Below are 20,446 nucleotides of genomic sequence, written 5' to 3'. Positions count from 1 at the left end.
AAGGGGAGGAGTCACAGCTGGAGTGTGTATGTGTAATATATATATATATATATATAATAGTACATTTTAGTCACAGGCTGGGAACAAGCATGTTGTAAACCAGTGTCAGAATAGTGTCATAATTTCTTATCTCTATGCCTGTTCCTGAGCTGTGATTTAGGTAACATTGAAGCCAAAGCATGAGAGCCAGGGACCTAGCATTTTTAGAAGCACTGGCAGCCTCCATTATTCTCTCATGGTACTTTCTCTTTAATAAGGCAGATACTGTACCATTTTTCTCTTTTGAATACACTATAAAAAACATTGCATGTTGAACGTGTGTATTAGATGTATTCACCTCCGATTTTATGTCCTTGTTATTCATGCACATGTTTTATGTCTGTTTTAGGAATGTGCACATTATTTCCTAGAAGTAAAAGACAAGGACATCAAGCATGCTTTGGCCGGCCTGTTTGTGGAAATCCTTGTACCTGTAGCTGCTGTAAGTCACGTTAAAATGACACGCTAAGTAACATATTGGGATAAGGCCTGTTGGAACTAAATGATCTGTTAATCTGTTTGCAGGCTGTAAAAAATGAAGTTAATGTCCCTTGTCTTAGAAACTTTGTGGAGAGTCTTTATGACACAACTCTGGAGCTGTCTTCCAGGAAGAAACACTCACTGGTGAGTTGCTTGTGCTGCAGTTTTTCAAGATACCGCCCCAAAAATGTTTTGAGTTAAAAAAAAAACACTGCTATTTCTTTAATAAATATGGAGCATCATGCATTTTTTTGCCTGCATATAGCCTTAGTTTCAGAAAGAAACTGGAGAGAGGCAAAGTAAAAAATATTACCTATAGGGAGACTCAAGCTGTCAGTTGTATTATTCAGTCATGAGAATGAAAGCAAGCTTCTGGTTGGTTGCTGTGGGTCACACCTCCTGCTTTTCATTTTCTTCACATCCCTTAGCAAGGAAAGTATCAAAGTCTATATAAAAGTAGTTCATTGTCTGACACAGCAACACATACTACCATGTGCTTGACAGACTTTGATAAGCGAAGTTGTTAAATTAAATAGATTACAGGTGAGCACATTAATGGGCATTGCCATGCACATTCCCCTCGTTTTCTGCTGAAAAGAAAAAAAGGCGGCAAACAGGTATAAAGTGCAGCAGATTTCAGCACCTCTACTCTGCCCAAATGCAGATCCTTTCTGATCAGACAAAGATTTAGCTAGTGTCAGATCTCACCTGCTTCATCGTGCCCCACAATTAATTTCTGTTGGCTTATTGCTGTCATTGGTTTCACCAATGGCCAAATAGGAATGCGTGTTAGAGAGGGTTGATGAGCTTTGACAATACCGGGAAATACAAAAGTTGTACCTGATCAGAATGGCCAGGAATTCCGGCATCCGACCTGTATGTAACAGGACTTCATACTTGATATTGTGACCGTCTAACTTTAATGCAGCTGTCTGTTACTCCGTGTAAATCAAAGCTCCATATAGCTTAAGGATGATTGAAGCGTGTCTGGGGGTTGTAAATGGTGAACTGTATCTTATGTCACTTCTCTTTGCCTTTCTTACTGAGCCCTTAGGCCTGGTTCACACCTAGGCATTTTCGAGCAGTAGGAAAAGCACTTTGAAAGGCCCAACACAATGTTTTTCAATGGCCCTTGTTCACACTTGAGCAGGAAAATGCACATGAGCTTCTTTTGGCAGTTTTCAAGCTTGTTTTTTCCCCCATAGACGTCAATGGAAACTCCAGGAAATGCGCGGCAGAAGCATGTTGGACCCATTTGCGAGCGTCTTTGCACGTTTGTTCGTGCGTTCGTCTATTGACCGCAATGTTTCTTAAGCTGACAGTCAAAACGACTTTGGTCAAAGGAGCCAAGTCGAAAATTGTTGGCGGAAAAGTGACTGCAGCCAATCTGCTGCAGTCACTTTTCAGTATTCTGACAACCATAGGTGCTGGCTGTTAGAACGAAATATAGCCCAGCAAGAAAATTCCCTAATTCAGGCTGTATAGCATGGATGGAGGTGTTGACGGTCCCTTCTTATTGAGCCCGCAGGGCCGAATTAGAAGAAACTGCAGGTGTGTGGCCAGCTTTAGTGCCCCGCAGAAATGTTCAAACTGGTGGATTATTCAAATTTTACATGTAAAACACCAGCCTCTGACTCTCAAGAATTTGTACTTGTTGGCACATCTGATCTGTTAGAAATTGTGGGCTTGATGAATTTTGTGGAAAATTCTTGAGTTTAATAAGCTTTTCTGGACTTGTCCCTCTTATGTTCAGGAGCATCAGAGAATCAAATTTTAACCAGAAAGAATGAGATTCACCCAGTCCAGCCAATCACCACAGTTGGGGATTTGCCTATATCTCAATCTCCAATTATTGGGGTTTCCACTTTCTTGATGAAAGTTTAATTCCCCTTTAATGGTTGATAAACAGTTTTTATAGCAGAAGCTGCCATACACAAGTCACAAATGAAATTCAAGAAGTCTGTACTACACCCAGAAATCATTTTCTCCAAGTGTATTATATGATTAGGAGACACGTCTGCATAATTAATAGCATATTTCTGTCTTGCATATTAAAGTGTATTTATGGAAATCTGCTCCTAATCCTCTGATTCTTTTAGGCGTTGTATCCCTTGGTGACATGTCTGCTCTGTGTCAGTCAGAAACAATTCTTTCTAAACCGATGGCATATTTTTCTCAACAACTGCTTATCTAACCTTAAGGTAAACATGTCAACTCTACCATCCGTACAGTTTTGCTGATTGAAGAGATAATAATGTGGATCCGGAAAGCTTAAAAAGTATATGGTTTCATGTGAATACTTAATATAGGCAGGTTGAAAGATTATTTGTGTTCAAAATCTAAGCTTTTATGTGAAAACAAAAAACGTCTTCTTAAAAAAAGGAAGCGTTATTGAGTTTTGTGAATTGACTACCTCTAAACAGCAACTATATAACAAGCGATATCAATGAAATAACGGCCGAAATGAAGAAAATAAGCTTTGTGAATTGACCCCAAAGTGTTTGTGATGCCCATAGCAGCCAGGCATAATTTATTATTATTATTCAAGATTTATATAGCGGAGACCGTACACTTACAACAGCTTACAATCTAGTAGGAGGGGCAAGGGATACAAATTGTATGGGAGGAGTTAATGGAAGAAGTAAAAGGACAGTTATTATGTTGAGGTTGAGTTTTCAAGGATTGCCTAAAGCTGGACAGAGTAGGATATAAGTGGACAGATTGGGATATGGAGTTCCAGAGGATAGGAGACATTCTGGGGAAGTCAGGGAGGTAAGCATGGGAGGACGTGACGAGAGATCTGGAGAGCAAGAGGACTTGAGAGGAGCGAAGAGGACGGTTTGGGTGATATTTTGAGATGAGCTTACTGATGTAGCTGGAGACAGAGTTGTAGAAGGCTTTGTATGTTGTTAGTGTTTTGAATTTTATTTGTTGGGCAATTGGGAGCCAGTGGAAGGATTGGCAAGATTTAGATCTCAGAATGAAGGATTACTATAATCACCCTGGCTTGACGGGAGCGGTTGATTGTAGTGCTGTTGATTGTGATGTAAAAAACAGGGGAGGGAACACTGAGAGGAAGAAATATTAGAAGCTCAGATTTGCAAAGCCCGAGTTTAAGGAAGTGGTGTGACATCCATGTTGATATGTCAGTGAGTAGATTAGTGATGCATGAGGAGATAGAGAAGGTGAGCTGAGTTGTGGAAGGATAGATTTGGGTGTCGTCAGCGTAGAGATGGTATTGGAAGTCATAAGAGGTTATCAACTGACCTAGGGAGAGTGATGCTCTTTGAACATGCACCCTTTTCTTTATTACAAAGTGTAGTAATGTTCAGCGATACTTTGGTACCATTCTGATGGCCCAGTAATTCTGAACAATAGCGGCGCAATGCACAGCCATGACGCATGCGCTGAGAGGGGAATTTATCAAAACGGGTGCATACAAAATCTGGAGCGGCTGTGCATGACAACCAATCCGCTTCTATCTTTCATTTTCAAATCTTAACTGAACAGATTGAATAGAGAAGCTGATTGGTTACCGTGCACAACTGCTCCAGATTTTGTCTTCTCCAGTTTTGATCAATTCCCCCCTATGTCTATGCAATAAAACCATCCAAATGCCTAAATATGCCCATAAATCTATGAACTGGTTGCTGTAGGTTACTATACCACCACTGCCCCCTTGTAAATGTTATCATAAGTCTACAGTGTACTCATAAACACAGCCATTGCAATAAATAGATATGCAAGCTTATTCAACAAGACAAAGCTGGAGTGCAAATTGCATTATTCCACTGATGGGGTCTCATGGCTTACTCTTTACTTTACTTGTGCTATCTTATTGAACGGCATTGTTGCCTTCAGATGAAGAGGAGGGCAGGAAGAGTGAACAGAGAAATGACCACATTGGTGTGGTTATACTTCTTCACTCTCCGATCAAGTTTGGGGTCCAATTTTTTTCCAAGCCATGTTATTGCAGTTTCAGTGGAGGTCAAAAATCTGGCTGTTCTGTCTGACTGGGTTGCTTGGAACTAGGAATGCACCTATACCGGTTTTATATTTCGGCACTCGCAAATACCGCGTACCGATACCGATACTTCAACTAGCAAGGAGTCGGCTTCCTGGGCAATCAGGAAGCCGGGCGGCGTGTCATTATTCGCTGCCCAGCTTCTTGATTGCCTGGGAAGCCGACTCCTTGCTGATCGGCTTCCCAGACAATCGGCATCAAGCTGGCTCCATGTTCCCTCGCTGCACTGACGTTCTGGTATCGTGGAAGGTAACGGAGCATTTGGGTGAGTACGGGTACTCACCCAAATCCTCGGTATTGGCTAGCTGCTAACCTAGAGTTCAGCTTTAATTTTAAGTCCCCATTAAATTTGTAAATATAGAAGACAGGTTTTAACCTGAATGTTCCCTGTGTCCTTTGATTCACTAGTTAGCAGGTTGAAACCTCAATCAGATATCTGCTTTTACCTTTTAAGAGTAGTAAGAATGTTATTCAATTAGAGGTTTTTGTATAATATATGCGTCATTGGACTATGTAAAGGCGTTTTCATGTATTTCGTAGGACTGCATAATATTATCGCAGGCAAAAGATACTGTTAGCAGCTCAATTCCTTGTTTCCTGTGAAAAGTGTTGCTTTTCACAGGAGCTCCCTATGAGTCCACTCTGTAAAAACATATTCTTTATGCCTTTTCACAAATTAGCATTTTGCATTAATTTTCGAGCATGGAAAAATTCTTCCACACTGCATATAAACCTGTAATTGTAATCTGTTTAGCTTTAGCTGGCGATGAGGACAATAAATTATTCATAGTGATACGTACACTGTTATTGCCACCAATTTTTGTATTTACAACCTGCCTGCAGCAGCTAGATGACTTATAAAGCATGGAATGGAATGAGTCATGTGTTCTTTCATCAACTGCCACCTAGGTGTAAAGAAGAATCCGACACAGCCCACCAAATGAAAAGTTAACTTGGCAGACGTTGCACATTGGTGCAAAAACGCTTGCTTTATATATTGTAGACTGTGCCTGGCAGTAGTGATGGAATGTAACTGTCAGTTTTCTGTTCCTTTTGCAGAATAAAGATCCCAAAATGGCCAGAGTTGCACTGGAATCCTTGTACAGACTACTGTGGGTGTATATGATTCGAATTAAATGTGAAAGCAACACAGCTACTCAGAGGTTGGTTACTTGTACTGTTTGTTTAAGCAAGTATGGCATGCAGTCATTATACATGATGTGCAAGTGTTTTGTAGGGTTTTCTTTTCTTTTAAATATGATACTAGAATGATTGTAATGATACTTCACATAATACTCTGATGAAGCTTATCTACAACTGCTCCAGGCTTGGTCCAGCAACAGTAGCTGAAGGGGGGTCTGTTGGATTAAGGCCTTGTTCACACCAAGCGCGGAGCAGGTGCAGAGCAGTTGCAGACCGGATCAAAACTGCGCCCAATGTATTCCAATGGTATTTTTTGCTCCAGTTCACATTGCAGCGTGCAGTTCCAGAGCAGGTGAAAAAACTGCAGCAAGCCCTATTTTACCTGCTCTGGATCTGCTCTGGAACGCATGCAAACGCATCCAAAACGCATGCAAATGCCTGGAACGCACTGAAAGCCCATGTTAAACTAGAAATGCGGCACAGCCCACTGCACTGCGTGTGCAGAAACCTGAGCGGATCTGCTCTGCATTTGGTGTGAACAAGGCCTAAAGGATGGGGTGGGGGTCCTTGTAGCCATTTTCGGCTATTTAATTCTGTTACCTGAGCCTATTTCCTATTGTTGACAGTAGTGATAGGTGAATATATGAAAATGTTACAGGTTTGAGGGAGGAATATGTTAAAAAAAAAAAAGTTTAGTTCAGGCCTACTTGGTGCCAATCATGCAACTGTGCTATACTGGGATACTCTTCGGGTTTTTCTGAAAGCTTCAAGTCAATTAAAACCTGCTATTTTGACCTAAAGTGAGCAGACACGATCAGATATTGTTTCAGACCTGTCTAAGTAATGACATTTACACACAATTATTTTAGTGATCTTTCCTTTTCTTCTTGAATAGCCGTCTCACAACCATTGTGGGGACTCTTTTCCCAAAAGGCTCTCGCATTGTGGTGCCTCGTGACATGCCCCTCAACATCTTTGTGAAGATCATACAGTTCATTGCACAGGTAATGGTGGCATCATATGTGTACAATACGACAGTAAGGGTCATGTCATGCCAAATGTAACTGTTTTTTAAAGTACCATCAATAACCCTTAATAAGTGATTAAAGTAGCACTGTATCCTGACACATCAGGGAGTAAATAAAGTTTCTGTGCAAACTCATGTGTACATACACATAGCCCAGGTTTTGGAAGGGATAAATAGCATTTTGTACAGGGAAAATAACACACCCCATGTCTAGCAAAAGACAGCTCACCTTTGTATTGTAGGTTAAGATGCTTAAATGATCCCCTGACACCTCCCAGCAACAACAGTCTATACCTTCTCCATCAAAGGCTTACAACTTCATTTAAATCATATTGAAAACTTTATATAATATCCATACATTACTCCAAAGTGTGCTTGCAATTGTTTTATACACATTAGCATCACCCATTCCCTAATCAATAATAAAAAGAGAATCCTCCTCGGAGAAAAGACTGTTGTAGGAATTCTTTCTTTTAACTGACTTGCATTCCTGTTTTGTTTTACCTCTAGGAGCGTCTAGATTTTGCAATGAAAGAAATTATTTTTGACCTTTTATGTGTAGGAAAAGCAGCAAAAGCATTCAGCCTTAATCCCGAGGTATGTTATTGCTCCTGTGAGAAGTATCATATAGAACAAATGGTTGAGTATTGTTACTTCTCTTTTACATATCCCTCCATGACAATAGGCATAAGACCCGGTGTTGATTCTGTCTGTCGGTTTGTAATGCTCTTAGAGATCAGTTCACTAAAGTGTAAGATATTATTGAGTGCATTATTTACTACTGATGCTTGAAAATTGTGTTTTCAGTTCACTAAAGAATTAGCTAAATTTACTACGTGGACATTGTATTTTGTCAGTTTTTGTGGCAAATTGAGAGTAAAAGTCAACTCTCAAAGATATTGGCTTTGTACGCCTAAAAATGCTGCTACCTCTTGCCTGTCACTTTCTCAGACGTCTGTTGATGAGAGCAGGAAATAAAAGCCAAGAATAAGTTAAATATCGATTCAAGACTAAATGCCAGACACCGTGACAGTGCAAAAAAACACAAGACACCAACAAGGCATCACAAGCTAGATATGCTGTATTATTACAATTATTAGCGATACAAAAATGCATTTATATGTTTTACAAATTGTAACAATTTCTTTGGAAGGATTTACATCTGTTTACATACATCAATGTAACTCAACCAAAAACATGATGTTAGTGTTTTTTCTTAAAGGAGAACCATGGGGTAACCTTTTTTCCCCCATAGCTCTCTTTAGGGTCACAGGAGGACATATACTAACCTCCTCTTATGACCCAAAACTCAGTATATAGCGGGCTATATGCCGAGGGCGCTGCATTTGGGACTAAAAACCTTTTGGACCCCCCCCCCCCCCGGCTGATTGACAGCTCCCCCGGCTGATTGACAGATCCAACGCCATGGCTGATACCTAAAGACTGAACCAACTACGGCCGCCCCCTCCCCTGTCTGTCCCTCCAGTCAGCGCTGGAGGATCTGAGAGGTGAGGGGGGAATCCCTGTAGGGAGCAGTGACTGACATTCACCGCTCTCTGCAGGGAGATGATCGGGAAGTTAGCGAGTGGCGGTATGTGTTCGCTCACTTCTGGATCAATATCCGAGTATCGCTTAACAACAATATATGGTTAAAATGTATTTCTAAGTCTCAGTTGAATCATATGGTATTTGGACTGAGTTGTTTTGCACTTGTATAATTGAAAAATTGTAAAACGAGAAATAAAGGCTTTCAATAATTACATAAATACTTTATGCAAAAAAAATCCACAGGAAACTATAATGAGTTTAGATCCTTTTTTAAAAAAAGGATCTGTACTAAAACTAACTAAAAACTGTAGTTTTATATTTTGTTTTTAACGAGCTCTACATGTAGTCTTTATTTTACCTATAAAACCTTTATTATATGAGAAAGGCTTCACAGAGCATTATAGGTTATCTGATGAGAGATGGGTAACTGGAGTAAGTGATTCACATGTGTATATAAATTTCAGCTTGGGTTTAACAACTGTTAACAGTAGGATTTTATAGCAAAGAGAGAGCTTGACTGTGAAGGGGCTTATTCCTCCAGGTCAAGGTATATCTGTAAAAAATAAATCAAGGCAACTGGACTCACTGTAATCACATACAAAACCACTATACATTCCCTTTAATTTAGTGTGATTGTAGTAAGTTACTGAGAGAGGAAATCTGAATTCTGTGGGCACCCTTTGCATTGTGTTGGTACATGAGTTCCTTAATCTTTCTATTAATATGTTCTTCTACATTGAATTAGTGGAGAGAAGAATCACATGACATCTTTGTCTCCACTAGAGAATGAACATAGGCTTAAGAGCCTTCTTGGTGATAGCAGACAGCCTGCAACAGAAAGATGGGGAGCCCCCTATGCCTGTCACTGGAGCTATTCACCCATCTGGTAACACCCTTCGAGTAAAGAAAACATATTTGAGTAAAACTCTTACTGAAGATGAGGCCAAAATGATTGGTGAGTGCTTTTTGTTATAATAATTAGGTACTGGCAATTTTCAAATAACAAATGTTGCATTTCTGGCCTAGTCAGCTCTGGTCTCCCAACTGCCTCCCAACTACATCGCCGAGTATGCAGCAGGTGACATTCGCAGCAGTTCACAGTGCTGTTGCCTTCAGTATGCAAGTGCTCAATCAATATCCTTTTGTGTGATTATGAATGTTGTATGATCTTTATGGGTCAACTACCTCTTGACAGCAGGAAATAGTACAGTACAATGTGATGTTTGGCTAGGAAGTCTGGCAGCAAACTTAGGAGCAGAGCCGATGGGGATGAATACAGGTTTTCTTTTGCCCGGTACGCTTTCATTAAATGTTTCTTATACTGAAAATGGAACTCCAGCAGTTAAAACATAAATGGGATACATGTATGGTAATTGTTTTAGCTGACAAAATGTTATGCAATTCTATTCATCTTGTCTTGCGATTTACACATCCCTGCTAACACTTGTGTTGCAAAAAAAAAAATTGTAAAGGGCAGCCATGTCTACTCAATCTATCCAAGCTATTCACATGACCCTAACAATCAGCCGTACATTGTCGTGCAAACCAATACCTAATCTAGCTAGAAGATAAGACATGTAAACCATAAGTAAATAGTTTGTTAAAGCATTGTGTGTCATTAACAGCAGCAATTATTTTTTTTTATAAATACTGTTTTCTCATTTTTCCCCATTCTGTCTTATATCTGTGCTGCTGACATCCCTCAGCCTCCTTGCAGCCACTACCTGTCTACTCGCTGTAGCTTTGTGTGCACATCATTTCTAAGGGCAGGCTTCCTAATTCTGACAACGCAAGCACATTCCTGTGCAGTGTGTCAGCTTGGCCCCTTGCACTTTACATTAGATGTGACAGGGAGACAAATCTGGAAAACAGTTGGGGGACAAGAACAGAGCATTGTCACCACATAATACAGGGTTCCTGAACAGGCATCTTTTATGGCAGGATGAGCATGCTTTATTTTAATGAAATCCACAGATTTAGAACATACCTTGATATACTTGAACAAATTACACATAAAATAAAATGGCATATTCATTCTCAAAATCTAAATGAACTAAAAAACAGATATCTTATATGAAAAATGTAGGTGCACCCCTACATTTACCACCACTTCAAAATCATGAGATTAGAATCAGGTGTTCTTGATTAGGTTGCAGTGAATGGAACCTCCTTAAAGAATAATGTAAGTAAGTAAATACCCTATACACAACTTCTATAAACCTCAGATATCCAGGGTATTCATTTTGCTATTAATGTGGTGTCTTCATGCCAGGGTCAAAACAGCTCTCTAAGGACCTGAGCTGGCAAAGGGATTTAAAAAAAAATATTTGAGACCAATTACTCCACTGCTAGAAGTGGTGTAGATTTCAAAGTATTGCTGATTTGTCCAGAACTGGCAGACCCAGCAAATTCAGGCCAAAAGCTTAGTGTTTGATGCTAAAAGCAGTTTTCAAGAACCCCAAAATTTTATTGCGGGATCCACAGTTTGCAACAGTTGGTGTGAAAGTGCATCTTCACACAGAAAGAGATTGCACCAATGTAATTTGGATGTGAGTTGTGCCAGGAAAAAGCCTTTGCTGTCCAAAAAGAGTAAATCTACAGTTTGCCAATGAACGTATAGGCAAAGGCCCGGTCCTTTGAAACAATACACTATAAACTGATATACCAAACATAGAGTGTTTGGTGACCGTGACAGTAGATATGTTTGGTGCAAACCAAAAAAGGCATTTCAGGAGAAGAACCCCATACCAACTATGAAGCACGGGCATGGACATGCTATCATTTGGGGCTGGTTGTTGCTTCAGGGCCTGTGCAACTTGCAGTCATCAAGTCTGTTATGCTGCATAATTTTAAAGTAGGGATGCACCGATACTGAGTATTTGGGCGAGTAATGCTCCGATACTTACCCTGATACCTGAACTTCCAGTCAGAGGGAGATTCCCTCTGACCGGCAGTGCCGTGAGGGAGCATGGAGCTGGCCAATCAGGAAGCCAGGAGGTGAGTTATGACCAGCAGCCCCACTTCCTGATTGGTCAGGAAGCCAGGTTGCCTATGAACTAGTGAAGCTGGCTTCCTAGCCAATCAGGAAGCCAGGAGGCGGGTCATGACGTGCAGCCTGGCTTCCTGATTTGTCAGAAAACAAGGCTGCCTCGGAAAGTGAAGCCGGTGTTCTTTCGATAGAACACCGGCTTTCCAGGCAATCAGGAAGCCAGGGGGCGGGTCATGGCCCGCCGCCCAGCTTCCTGTTAAGCCGGACCCACGTTACCCTGGGATTCCGGTATCGGTATTTGGTATCGGCAAGTAAGGAAAAAAAAATATTGGTACCGGATACCAAAAAAAACGGTATCGGTGCATCCCTATTTTAAAGTGCACTTGATGAGAATGTGAGGCCATGTGTCTAAAAGTTGAATTTGAACTGGAAAAGGATCTTTCAACGCAATAATGACACTAAGCACACTAGCAAATTCACAAAGGAATGACTCGGGAAGAAGAAATAGAGGGTTATGGACTGGCCTAGCCAAAGCCCTGATTAGAATCCTGTTGAAATATTGTGGGGGGTATTTGAAATGAACTGTTCATGCAAGGAAACCCACAAACACTTTCAAATGAAGGGATTTTACATGGAGGAGTGGTCGAAAAATTCACAGAGTTGATATCATTGACTGGTGGAAAGTTATTTTTGCTAAAAGGGACAATACCAGCTTCTGTGGCCAAGGGTTTAAATTAGAGGTGCACCGGAAAAAAAAATTCAAAACTAAACCGAAATTTAAAAATGTCAGGCCGAAACCGAAAATGTTTTTTATTCTAACTTTTGTCAAATGTTTTAAAGTATTTCGTTTTTATATATTTTTTCTAAACTTTTAAATGTGTTATACTTCATTCATTTTTATTAAATATTTGTATTTTTTACTTTACTTTTAGGGGCTTTGGGGAAATATTAGGGGATTAATAGACCCCTGATATTTCCCTTTTTAAAATAGAAAAAGAGATTGAGGACACAGAGTCCTCAATCTTTTTTTCAGCAGCCTCTGTTATAAATGAACAGGAATCCTCTATACTGAGTGTTCCTGTTCATTCATAACTTGTGGACATAGTTTGTGTACCATATCCACAATCATGAATGAACTGGACGTGATGTAGGTCACTTTCTATTCATTCATAATTGGGGACACAGTAAACATGCTATGTCCTCCAATTATTTACAAACACTCAGCGATCACTGATCGCTGAGTGTATGTACCCGCTCTCCATCCTGACACGCTGTTACAGGAGGCTGGGCGGGGTGGTGCGGGAGGAGAGCTTAGCCTCCTCTGACAGCAATGGCAGTCTCCGCCCACACACTGCTCTCCTGATCTGTGACAGGAGGCTGAGCAGTGCGGGGAGGAAAGACGCCAACCGCTCACAGCGATCTCCTCCTCCCGCACCGCTCGGCCTCCTGTGACAGTTTCTCTCCTCCCTGCTGGGACACAGAGCAGCACCCAGCGCGGGGGGAGGGGGGGAGAAATCACGAATGCACCGCTATTTTCGGCCAAAGAATGGCACTTTCGGCATGTTGCCAAAAGTGCAATTTTCGGCCGATATGATTCGGCAGCCAATATATCGGTGCATCCCTAGTTTAAATACTTTATTTAATATTATATAAGAGATTGAAATAGCAAAATGTCCTTGTGTTTTTATTCAGCTATATCACCTTTATCTGTAGGCATTTGTTTTATTATTCTTTCTTTATATGTGTATAAAAGAGTTACAAATAAGAGGTTGCAAACCTATAAAATGTACAGAAAATCCAACTGTGGCATTTACCTGGTGCAGATGGGTCATGGTTACAACAAATACCAAGACAATCCTGGAAATTATAGAAATTATTATACCCTCTCCATGTTGGTATTGTTCGCAGGAAGATCTAATGTTTAATTGTTTACATATGTTGAACTAGTCACGGGGTACACTTTTTCACATGGCTGTATTGATGTCATTTAATTTTTGCAGTAACATATTTAGTAATGACATTTACATATACTTTAACTGTAACACTAAACCTTTCCATGACATTTAAACTGTAACTTAACCCTAAAATTATCCTTTAACCACTTGATGACTGGGGTGTTACACCACCTTCCTGGCCAGGCCAATTTTCAGTATTCAGCGCTGCAGTACTTTGACTGACATTTATTCCGTCATGCAACGCATTCCGTCATGTACTGAAATTAATTTTGTATATTTTTTTGGGGACAGATAGAGCTTTCTTTTGCTGGTATTTAATCACCACTGGGGTTTTTTATTTTTTACTATATAATGAAAACAGTTATATAGTAAAATATTAAAGATGGGGTCATGTCGGGTAAATAGAAACCAAGCATGTAAAGCTTTAAAATTGCGCGCGCCCACGAAATCGCAAAAAAACTACCACACCTAAAATTGGTCATAGGCAACTCTTTAAAAGTTTATACCGCTCATCAGTTTAATGTTAACAGTGATTGATCGCCCTAGAGTTATTGCTTGCACTCTGACGTCCACAATGATATGTAACGTGTGACTTAATCGTTTTTACACTTAGGCACACCCGAAGCGTATTTACGTTTATATGTGCGTGGGGGCGGAGGACTTAAAATTATTTTTGGGTTTTTTACTTTTTTTTTTATATGTGGTCACAAGAGGAAAATTGACCCCAACTTGAACAGAAGGATAGTGCAAATGGTAGAAAAAGAGACAAGGAAAACCTCCAAAGAAATACAACCTGAACTCTATGGCCAAGGTTTAGCAGTGTCTGATCTCACCCACTATTGCTTTGTAAGTGACAGTGGGCTTAAAGGAGGACTCCACTGCTGAAAGAAAAGCAAAAAGCCAGACCAGAAATGACCAAAATGCATATTGCATATTGACAGCCCACAATTTTTTTTGGGAGAAGGTCCTTTGGACAGATGAAACAAAAATTTAGCTTTTTGGCAAGTCACATTGTCTCTGTGTTCACAGATGAAAAAAATTAGGCTTTCAAAAAAAAACACTGGGGGTGGCTTGGTTCTGCTATGGTTCTGCTTTGGTGCATCTGGCATGGGTGCCTGGAATCTGCACAGCACTTAAGACTATCAAGAAATTCTGGAGCAAAACATACTGCCCAGTATCAGAAAGCACCCAAGAAGGCTAAGAACAAAACATTTGACTATTCTGAAGTGGTCTTGTATGAGCCCTGATCTGAATCCTAATGAACCTTTATGAAAAGAGCTGAAACATGCAGTCTGGAGAAGGCACCCTTCTAACCTGAGACAGCTGGAGCAGTTTGCTCAAGAAGAGTGGGCCAGACTACCTGTTGGCAGATACAGCAGTCTCATTGAGAGCTACAGAAATCTCTTTTTTTTGAAGTGATTGCCCCTAAATGTTGTGGAACAAAATATTAGGTTAAAGGATTACTAAGGTCTGGGCGTTTTTTACTTTATAACATTCTCTGCATTAAGGTAAAAAAAAAATGCCTAGTACCTTTCTGTGTCCCCCATCCCCTCCACTTACCTGTCAGCGCCGCTTTTTCATCGAGGCCGGTCCCCGAGGCGTTTCGCCGTCCCAACCTTCCGGGTTGTGGGTGCCTGCTGAAGGGCTGTGTGTGTGTCTACGGACACACACAGCCACTTGCGGGCATGGCCGAGAACGAGCATGCACGGGTGCCTCCACAGCAGCCGCTTAGCTGATAGCAGCACCTATGCAGGGGGCGGGGGGAGAGAGCTTTGCAGGGACCCACTAGAGAAGGAGGAACTAACCATGTTTAATTAAAACAATAAAGGATTGTTACAAGTATGTGCCTCCTGTTTATAAATTAAAAAAACAAAATCAAATGAAACGTTAATATCACTTTAAGGGTCCAATCATGTTTCATTTGTTTTATTACTTAAAATATTCTGTTGAATACAAAGCAAAGTCTAATTTGTATTACATATAGAACAAACAATGATGGATGCCAATTAAATTTGTCAGTTTCAATTAAAAAAAAATGTATTTTTTTTGTGGAAGGGTACCAACAAATGTCTCTGTATATATACATATGTGTGTGTATATCTGTGTGCTGATATGTTTTTCTGCAAGAAGAGGGGGATCACTGCAGGCAGAGCTGCTTTGCTTCCTCTGAACTCTACCTTTTCAGCAGGCATGATGTGACTGCCAGAAGGGGGGCAACTTTACAAGATTCTTGTAATTTTGATGTAGATTGTGACTGATGTGTGCCCAGTGACATTTTGCAATCCTCATATATGTGGCTTTCTTTGCTAGGCATGTCTCTGTACTACTCCCAAGTGCGGAAAGCAGTAGACAACATTTTAAGGCATCTAGATAAAGAAGTTGGACGCTGCATGATGATGACCAATGTACAGATGCTAAACAAGGAACCTGAGGACATGATCACGTAGGTAGTTTAAAGACATTGTTCTTCAATATGCCTTTAACAAATAAACTATAAGGTATTGATTTGTTCCTAAAGTAAACATGATCAATCAAAAGCGCAACTACTGTATATGGTATGTGGAGGTTATGTAGTCTGTGGAGCGTTCAAGAGCAAGAGTCTTGAACATCATAAACCATAATAAGCTTCCCTACTTCTTGGAGCAGCAGAACCCCAATCTACTATTAACATTTCTAGTCAGACAGGAGTACATCTATTCAGATTCATAAAAAGCTGTTATCTTTGAAGAGATGACCCGCAATACTAGATGCATCTATAGGCAAAGGTTCAATCTGCTAGAGATCTAACCATCATTGCCATCTTTTTAGAGTACAAGTGTATGTAATGGCTTTTAAAGACAAGTGCTAAGATAATTTTCTCATGATGTTCTCATGTAACTAAAAAAAAAGTATAGCTTTCCTTTAGGCAGAGCTTGTGTTATCTCTAGACAATGTTGCTATTTTCAGAGGTATAATATTTGCATCTATAAGAAAAATCATGTGACGTTCGGATTTGGATTGTGCTTTTCAGCACCAGATATTCCAGAAATCATCCTTTTGATGTTACAATTCATGAGAAAATATTTCTTAAAATAAACAGAGCAGAGGCTCTGTACTACTGTATCATGCTGAGGCCTTTCATTTCCAGCCAGCCAGCAGCATTCTGAAACCCCAGTAATGATTTGTTTATCTACAAAGTGTTTAGTGCTCTGTGATCTCCATGTACTACTTTCACATTTCAGTGGAGAACGAAAGCCAAAGATTGACCTCTTCAGAACGTGTGTGGCTGCTATTCCTCGCCTGCTTCCAGATGGGATGTCTAAACTGGAGCTAATCGATTTACTTTCAAGGTGCGATGCTTATGGCTGCTGTGAATGTTTACTGCTTTTACTGTATGGTCAATCCACTCCATCACTAATTGGGACTGATTTATCCAAACTTGCAACTTACAAATTGGTTGATCTTGCTCATGGCATCCAATTTAGGTTTTTAGATTAAACTTGGAAATTGGTTACAGTTGTATGCTTGATGTATGTATGTATGTACAGTATGTATATGTATATATATATACAATATATAGATATATATTACACACACACACTAAAACCTGCATGTTATGATGCACTGCACTGCAGTAAATAATTGATTTGCCACTGGAGAGAAAAAATTTGATTTATTTATTTTTATCTCTCACAGCATGTCTCCAGGAAAATTCAGTTGGAGGCCATAGAAGGGAGCGAGTTAAGATTGCAGAGTGCTATTTTCATAGCTTTGCTTTGTCAATCTTTATACGTCCTGGAAACATGTTCTGTTAAACCAGATAGGATGCAGTCAAATCATTGCTTTGTGGCCTTTGATTGGATGCAGCTCTTGGTGGAGATGGGGAACCATCTAGATCTGCATACCTCTAATTTAGTTAGTGGACATCACAACCAAATTTTAGGCTGATGGGGGTTCATTTGAAAGGTATATTTCAGATTGAAAATAAAGCCTTAAAATGCTGACAGGAAGCATAACCTACCTGATTTAATATCCAGAAAAGCAAAAGACTCACCGCTCCAATTCCACCAGACTGCAGATCAATGCAGACATCAGGTGTGCTCCCAGTTGTCAAACAATATCTCCCCAATCAGCCGCATGAAACCGAGGTCCATAAAAATCCAACTTTATTGTTGTAAATTCCATGCAAAGTTCAAAATACAAGGTATACAGCACCACAGTATCTCTCCCGCTCCAATGCTCTCACGTGTTTCACCACCTGGGCTTAATTTTTATGGACCTCGGTTTTGTGCGGCGTACCTACCTGATTTAATATTTCAGTTTTTCATCAAGTGCACCATTTATCCATTTTCTTTGAATTTGTATGCTTCTTATGCTGTAAGTTAAAATGCAATATGCTCCCTGTTGCAGTTCACATACAAGAAGCTTGATGCAAGAAAAGAAAGCTAAGCAATTTCTTACAATCATCAGTCATATTCAGATCTGTGTTGGAAGCTTAAAGTAGCACTAAAATCATGGTGTTTTTTTACCTTAATGCATTCTTTGCATTAAGGTAAAAAAAACACCAAGTACCTTTCTATTACCCCTGTATAATACGCTTATTAGACTTACAGAAAAAGAAGAAACAGTAATTAAAGTAGTATTAAACTCTCGTCTGTTTTTTTTTGTTTTCATTTAGTGAATTCAGATGAAACAAATATGTATTTCCCAGCAATATTTTTGCCCAAGCATTTACAATCTTCATGTCTATGAACAGCTGGCTCAAATTCTCTCAGCTCGGCTTCTTTGAACTTCCTGTTGAGTACAAGGTCACAAGGGAGAGCACAATCTCCAGTAGCTGTCCATCTACTAGCTTGTAGAAGCGGGGGACTGGGGAGTGTCTTGGCTTGCTGTGCCCGTGTGTTTGTGGAGACGCACACATCTTACTATTGCACATAACGGCGGCTCCAGAGGACCCTGCAAAGGGAGAGAGCCACCCTAAAACAAGATTTCAAGGCCAATGCTCAGTGGACCAGCTGATCCAGCAGGGAACCAAAACTTTTAAACATCAAGGAGCATCATCCATTTTAAGTGACTTATTCCGCATTTGAAATGGCTTAAAAACCTTTTGACTTTAAGGTCACTTTAAATATTAGCAACAAAAAGACTAAAATGGATTGTTGCAATGTTTGTATGAGATGTGAAGGACCTCCTTTCTGAGTTATTGCACTAGAGTTTAGTCACTTCAGTCAGGCCACTGTGCAGATATATTAATCAGGCCCACTGAGGACAATTGAATATTTCCCCATGATACATCAAATCTGTGTTCATGTTCTGTGGTAGTTTATATTGTCCCTGTGTTTGTTATATATTTCTTTGCAGGCTATCTATTCACATGGATGATGAACTGCGTCATATTGCACAGAACTCTCTCCAGGGCCTTCTAGTTGACTTTGTGGATTGGAGGGAAGACGTATTGTTCGGGTTCATTAATTTCCTATTGCGTGATGTGACAGATACACACCAGACACTCCTCGACACATCTCTGAAGTTATTACTGCAGCTGCTGACTCAGTGGAGAATCGTAATACAGACTCCTGGGAAAGAGCATGCGAGAATCAGGACAACGGAGGTATGCTATTTTTACACCTTTTTTTTTTTAAAAGATGACTTTTGTAGAACAGTTTATATATTTTACTTTTACTTTCCAAAAGCATCTGCTTATCAAATTTACCAAATCTTCTAGTAGTATGACTCACCCTGGATGGTTAAAAGTTGAATGGAACGCAGATATAAAAGACACAAATTAATGTATCTTCATACTTATTGACAAATCATTAAATGTATTTTCTAAAGGAACTACTCTAGGTACATGAATTTAATTTGTGTGGAGAAGGGACACCGCTGTGCTGCTGAGAGGGGTATTGGGGGGAGGGGCAGTAAAACAAAACTGGGGAAATGCATAATGTGTAGATCATTTAGAGTTCACATTGCTATAATGTTAACCATTTCAGTGTGTAACAGAAGTCATGAGAGCCCATGATATATTCTCTATATAATCTTTTACTGTGGACCAGAATTTTTACTTTAAAGCTTTCCATCAGGTCCTCCTCTGCTGATTGACAGCAGGCAGTGTGTGGGTGCAATAGCCAGCTTGCTATTGCATTTGAAAATATCCAATAGCAGGCTGTGTATGGCTCCCAGCCTGTAGATGCAGCGGAGGCACTGGGGGCAGGGCAGAGGAGGAATGGGGCAGAGCAGAGGGGGAACGGGCCAGCGAAGAGAAGGCCCAGCAGCAGAGGTACGAGGGGGGATTGCAGAGTCACAGTGGTCTCTCCTCCCCACTGGTGCCGGCTGTAGCAGTCTGTTTCCCTGCTGCCTCTACCAATACAGGTGGGGAGAGCAGCGGGGATTGAAAGGGACACAGACCGCTGCAGCCAGCACCAGCGGGGAAGAGAATGGACGAGCAGAGCAGCGACGGCAGCGCTGCAAATAATCGATATTGAGAATTATTGACAACAATTCTCATTATCAATTTGTTGACGAAAATTGGGTACCAGACGAAAATCATTTTCGTCCCATTAACTACTCTATAATTTTGTGTTAGTTTCGTTCTTATCACCCAAAAAACTAAAAAAAGAGAAAAAAAAATGTTGTCAACTAAATTAACACTGAACATCATTTTCTGTCCAGGGACACAGCAGAAAGTATGAGGGGATCTCTTCAGAGGAAGGGGATATCTCTGACAGTTGTCATTAGATTTTGCCTCTTCTCCTGACAACTACAAAATGTTTAATTTTCCCCTCACTTTCTGTTCAAGAACAATAGTGGACCAATAGAGAGGGTAAATCTCTCCAGCCGAGACAGACCACAACAAAATCCTGACTGGGGTTCTAATCCTTGCACGTTCTTATGGTCTTTACATACTTTAAAAAGAAGTGTTATGGCCCACTGGAATATGAGACAGACTTCCCCACAACTTTCACTTGGTATTCTAGTTATTAAAAAGAAATATTGCGGGGCTTATAGATTCTTTTGGTTTACATCACCATAATAAGGCATCTTGCTGATAGAAACCCCTTCAGCAGAGGGGGGAAAAAGGTCCAGCGTTGGGGGATCTCTATCGAACTATTTCTTAAATAGGAAGCTCATCCTAGAATTACTCAGTGAACATTAAGCAGTCATAAAGCACATGTACCTTGATAAATGCATAGCACCATGTTTGACTTATATCCATGCTTCTGTTGTCTAGCAATTAACAACCCGGGGTGTTGCTGCCCCCC

General features: G+C 40.3%; 1 protein-coding gene across 2 annotated transcripts in view; it reads left to right on the top strand.

The window, feature by feature from the left end:
• The window catches only part of FRY (FRY microtubule binding protein), a 257,245-nt gene that overhangs the window by 126,645 nt on the left and 110,154 nt on the right, over positions 1-20,446 (top strand). For both annotated transcript variants that reach the window (XM_018554227.1, XM_018554234.1), the window contains exons 9-18: positions 389-481; positions 565-663; positions 2,619-2,720; positions 5,603-5,706; positions 6,582-6,690; positions 7,224-7,310; positions 9,045-9,216; positions 15,516-15,648; positions 16,427-16,534; positions 18,546-18,795. In XM_018554227.1, coding sequence (XP_018409729.1) covers positions 389-481; positions 565-663; positions 2,619-2,720; positions 5,603-5,706; positions 6,582-6,690; positions 7,224-7,310; positions 9,045-9,216; positions 15,516-15,648; positions 16,427-16,534; positions 18,546-18,795 — 1,257 coding nt within the window. The remainder of the gene's footprint in view (positions 1-388; positions 482-564; positions 664-2,618; positions 2,721-5,602; positions 5,707-6,581; positions 6,691-7,223; positions 7,311-9,044; positions 9,217-15,515; positions 15,649-16,426; positions 16,535-18,545; positions 18,796-20,446) is intronic.

This window comes from Nanorana parkeri, unplaced genomic scaffold (assembly GCF_000935625.1).
Source record: "Nanorana parkeri isolate BGI_ZX_2015 unplaced genomic scaffold, ASM93562v1 scaffold8, whole genome shotgun sequence".
Lineage (NCBI taxonomy): Eukaryota > Metazoa > Chordata > Amphibia > Anura > Dicroglossidae > Nanorana > Nanorana parkeri.
This window is presented reverse-complemented; position numbering and strand designations above follow the sequence as displayed.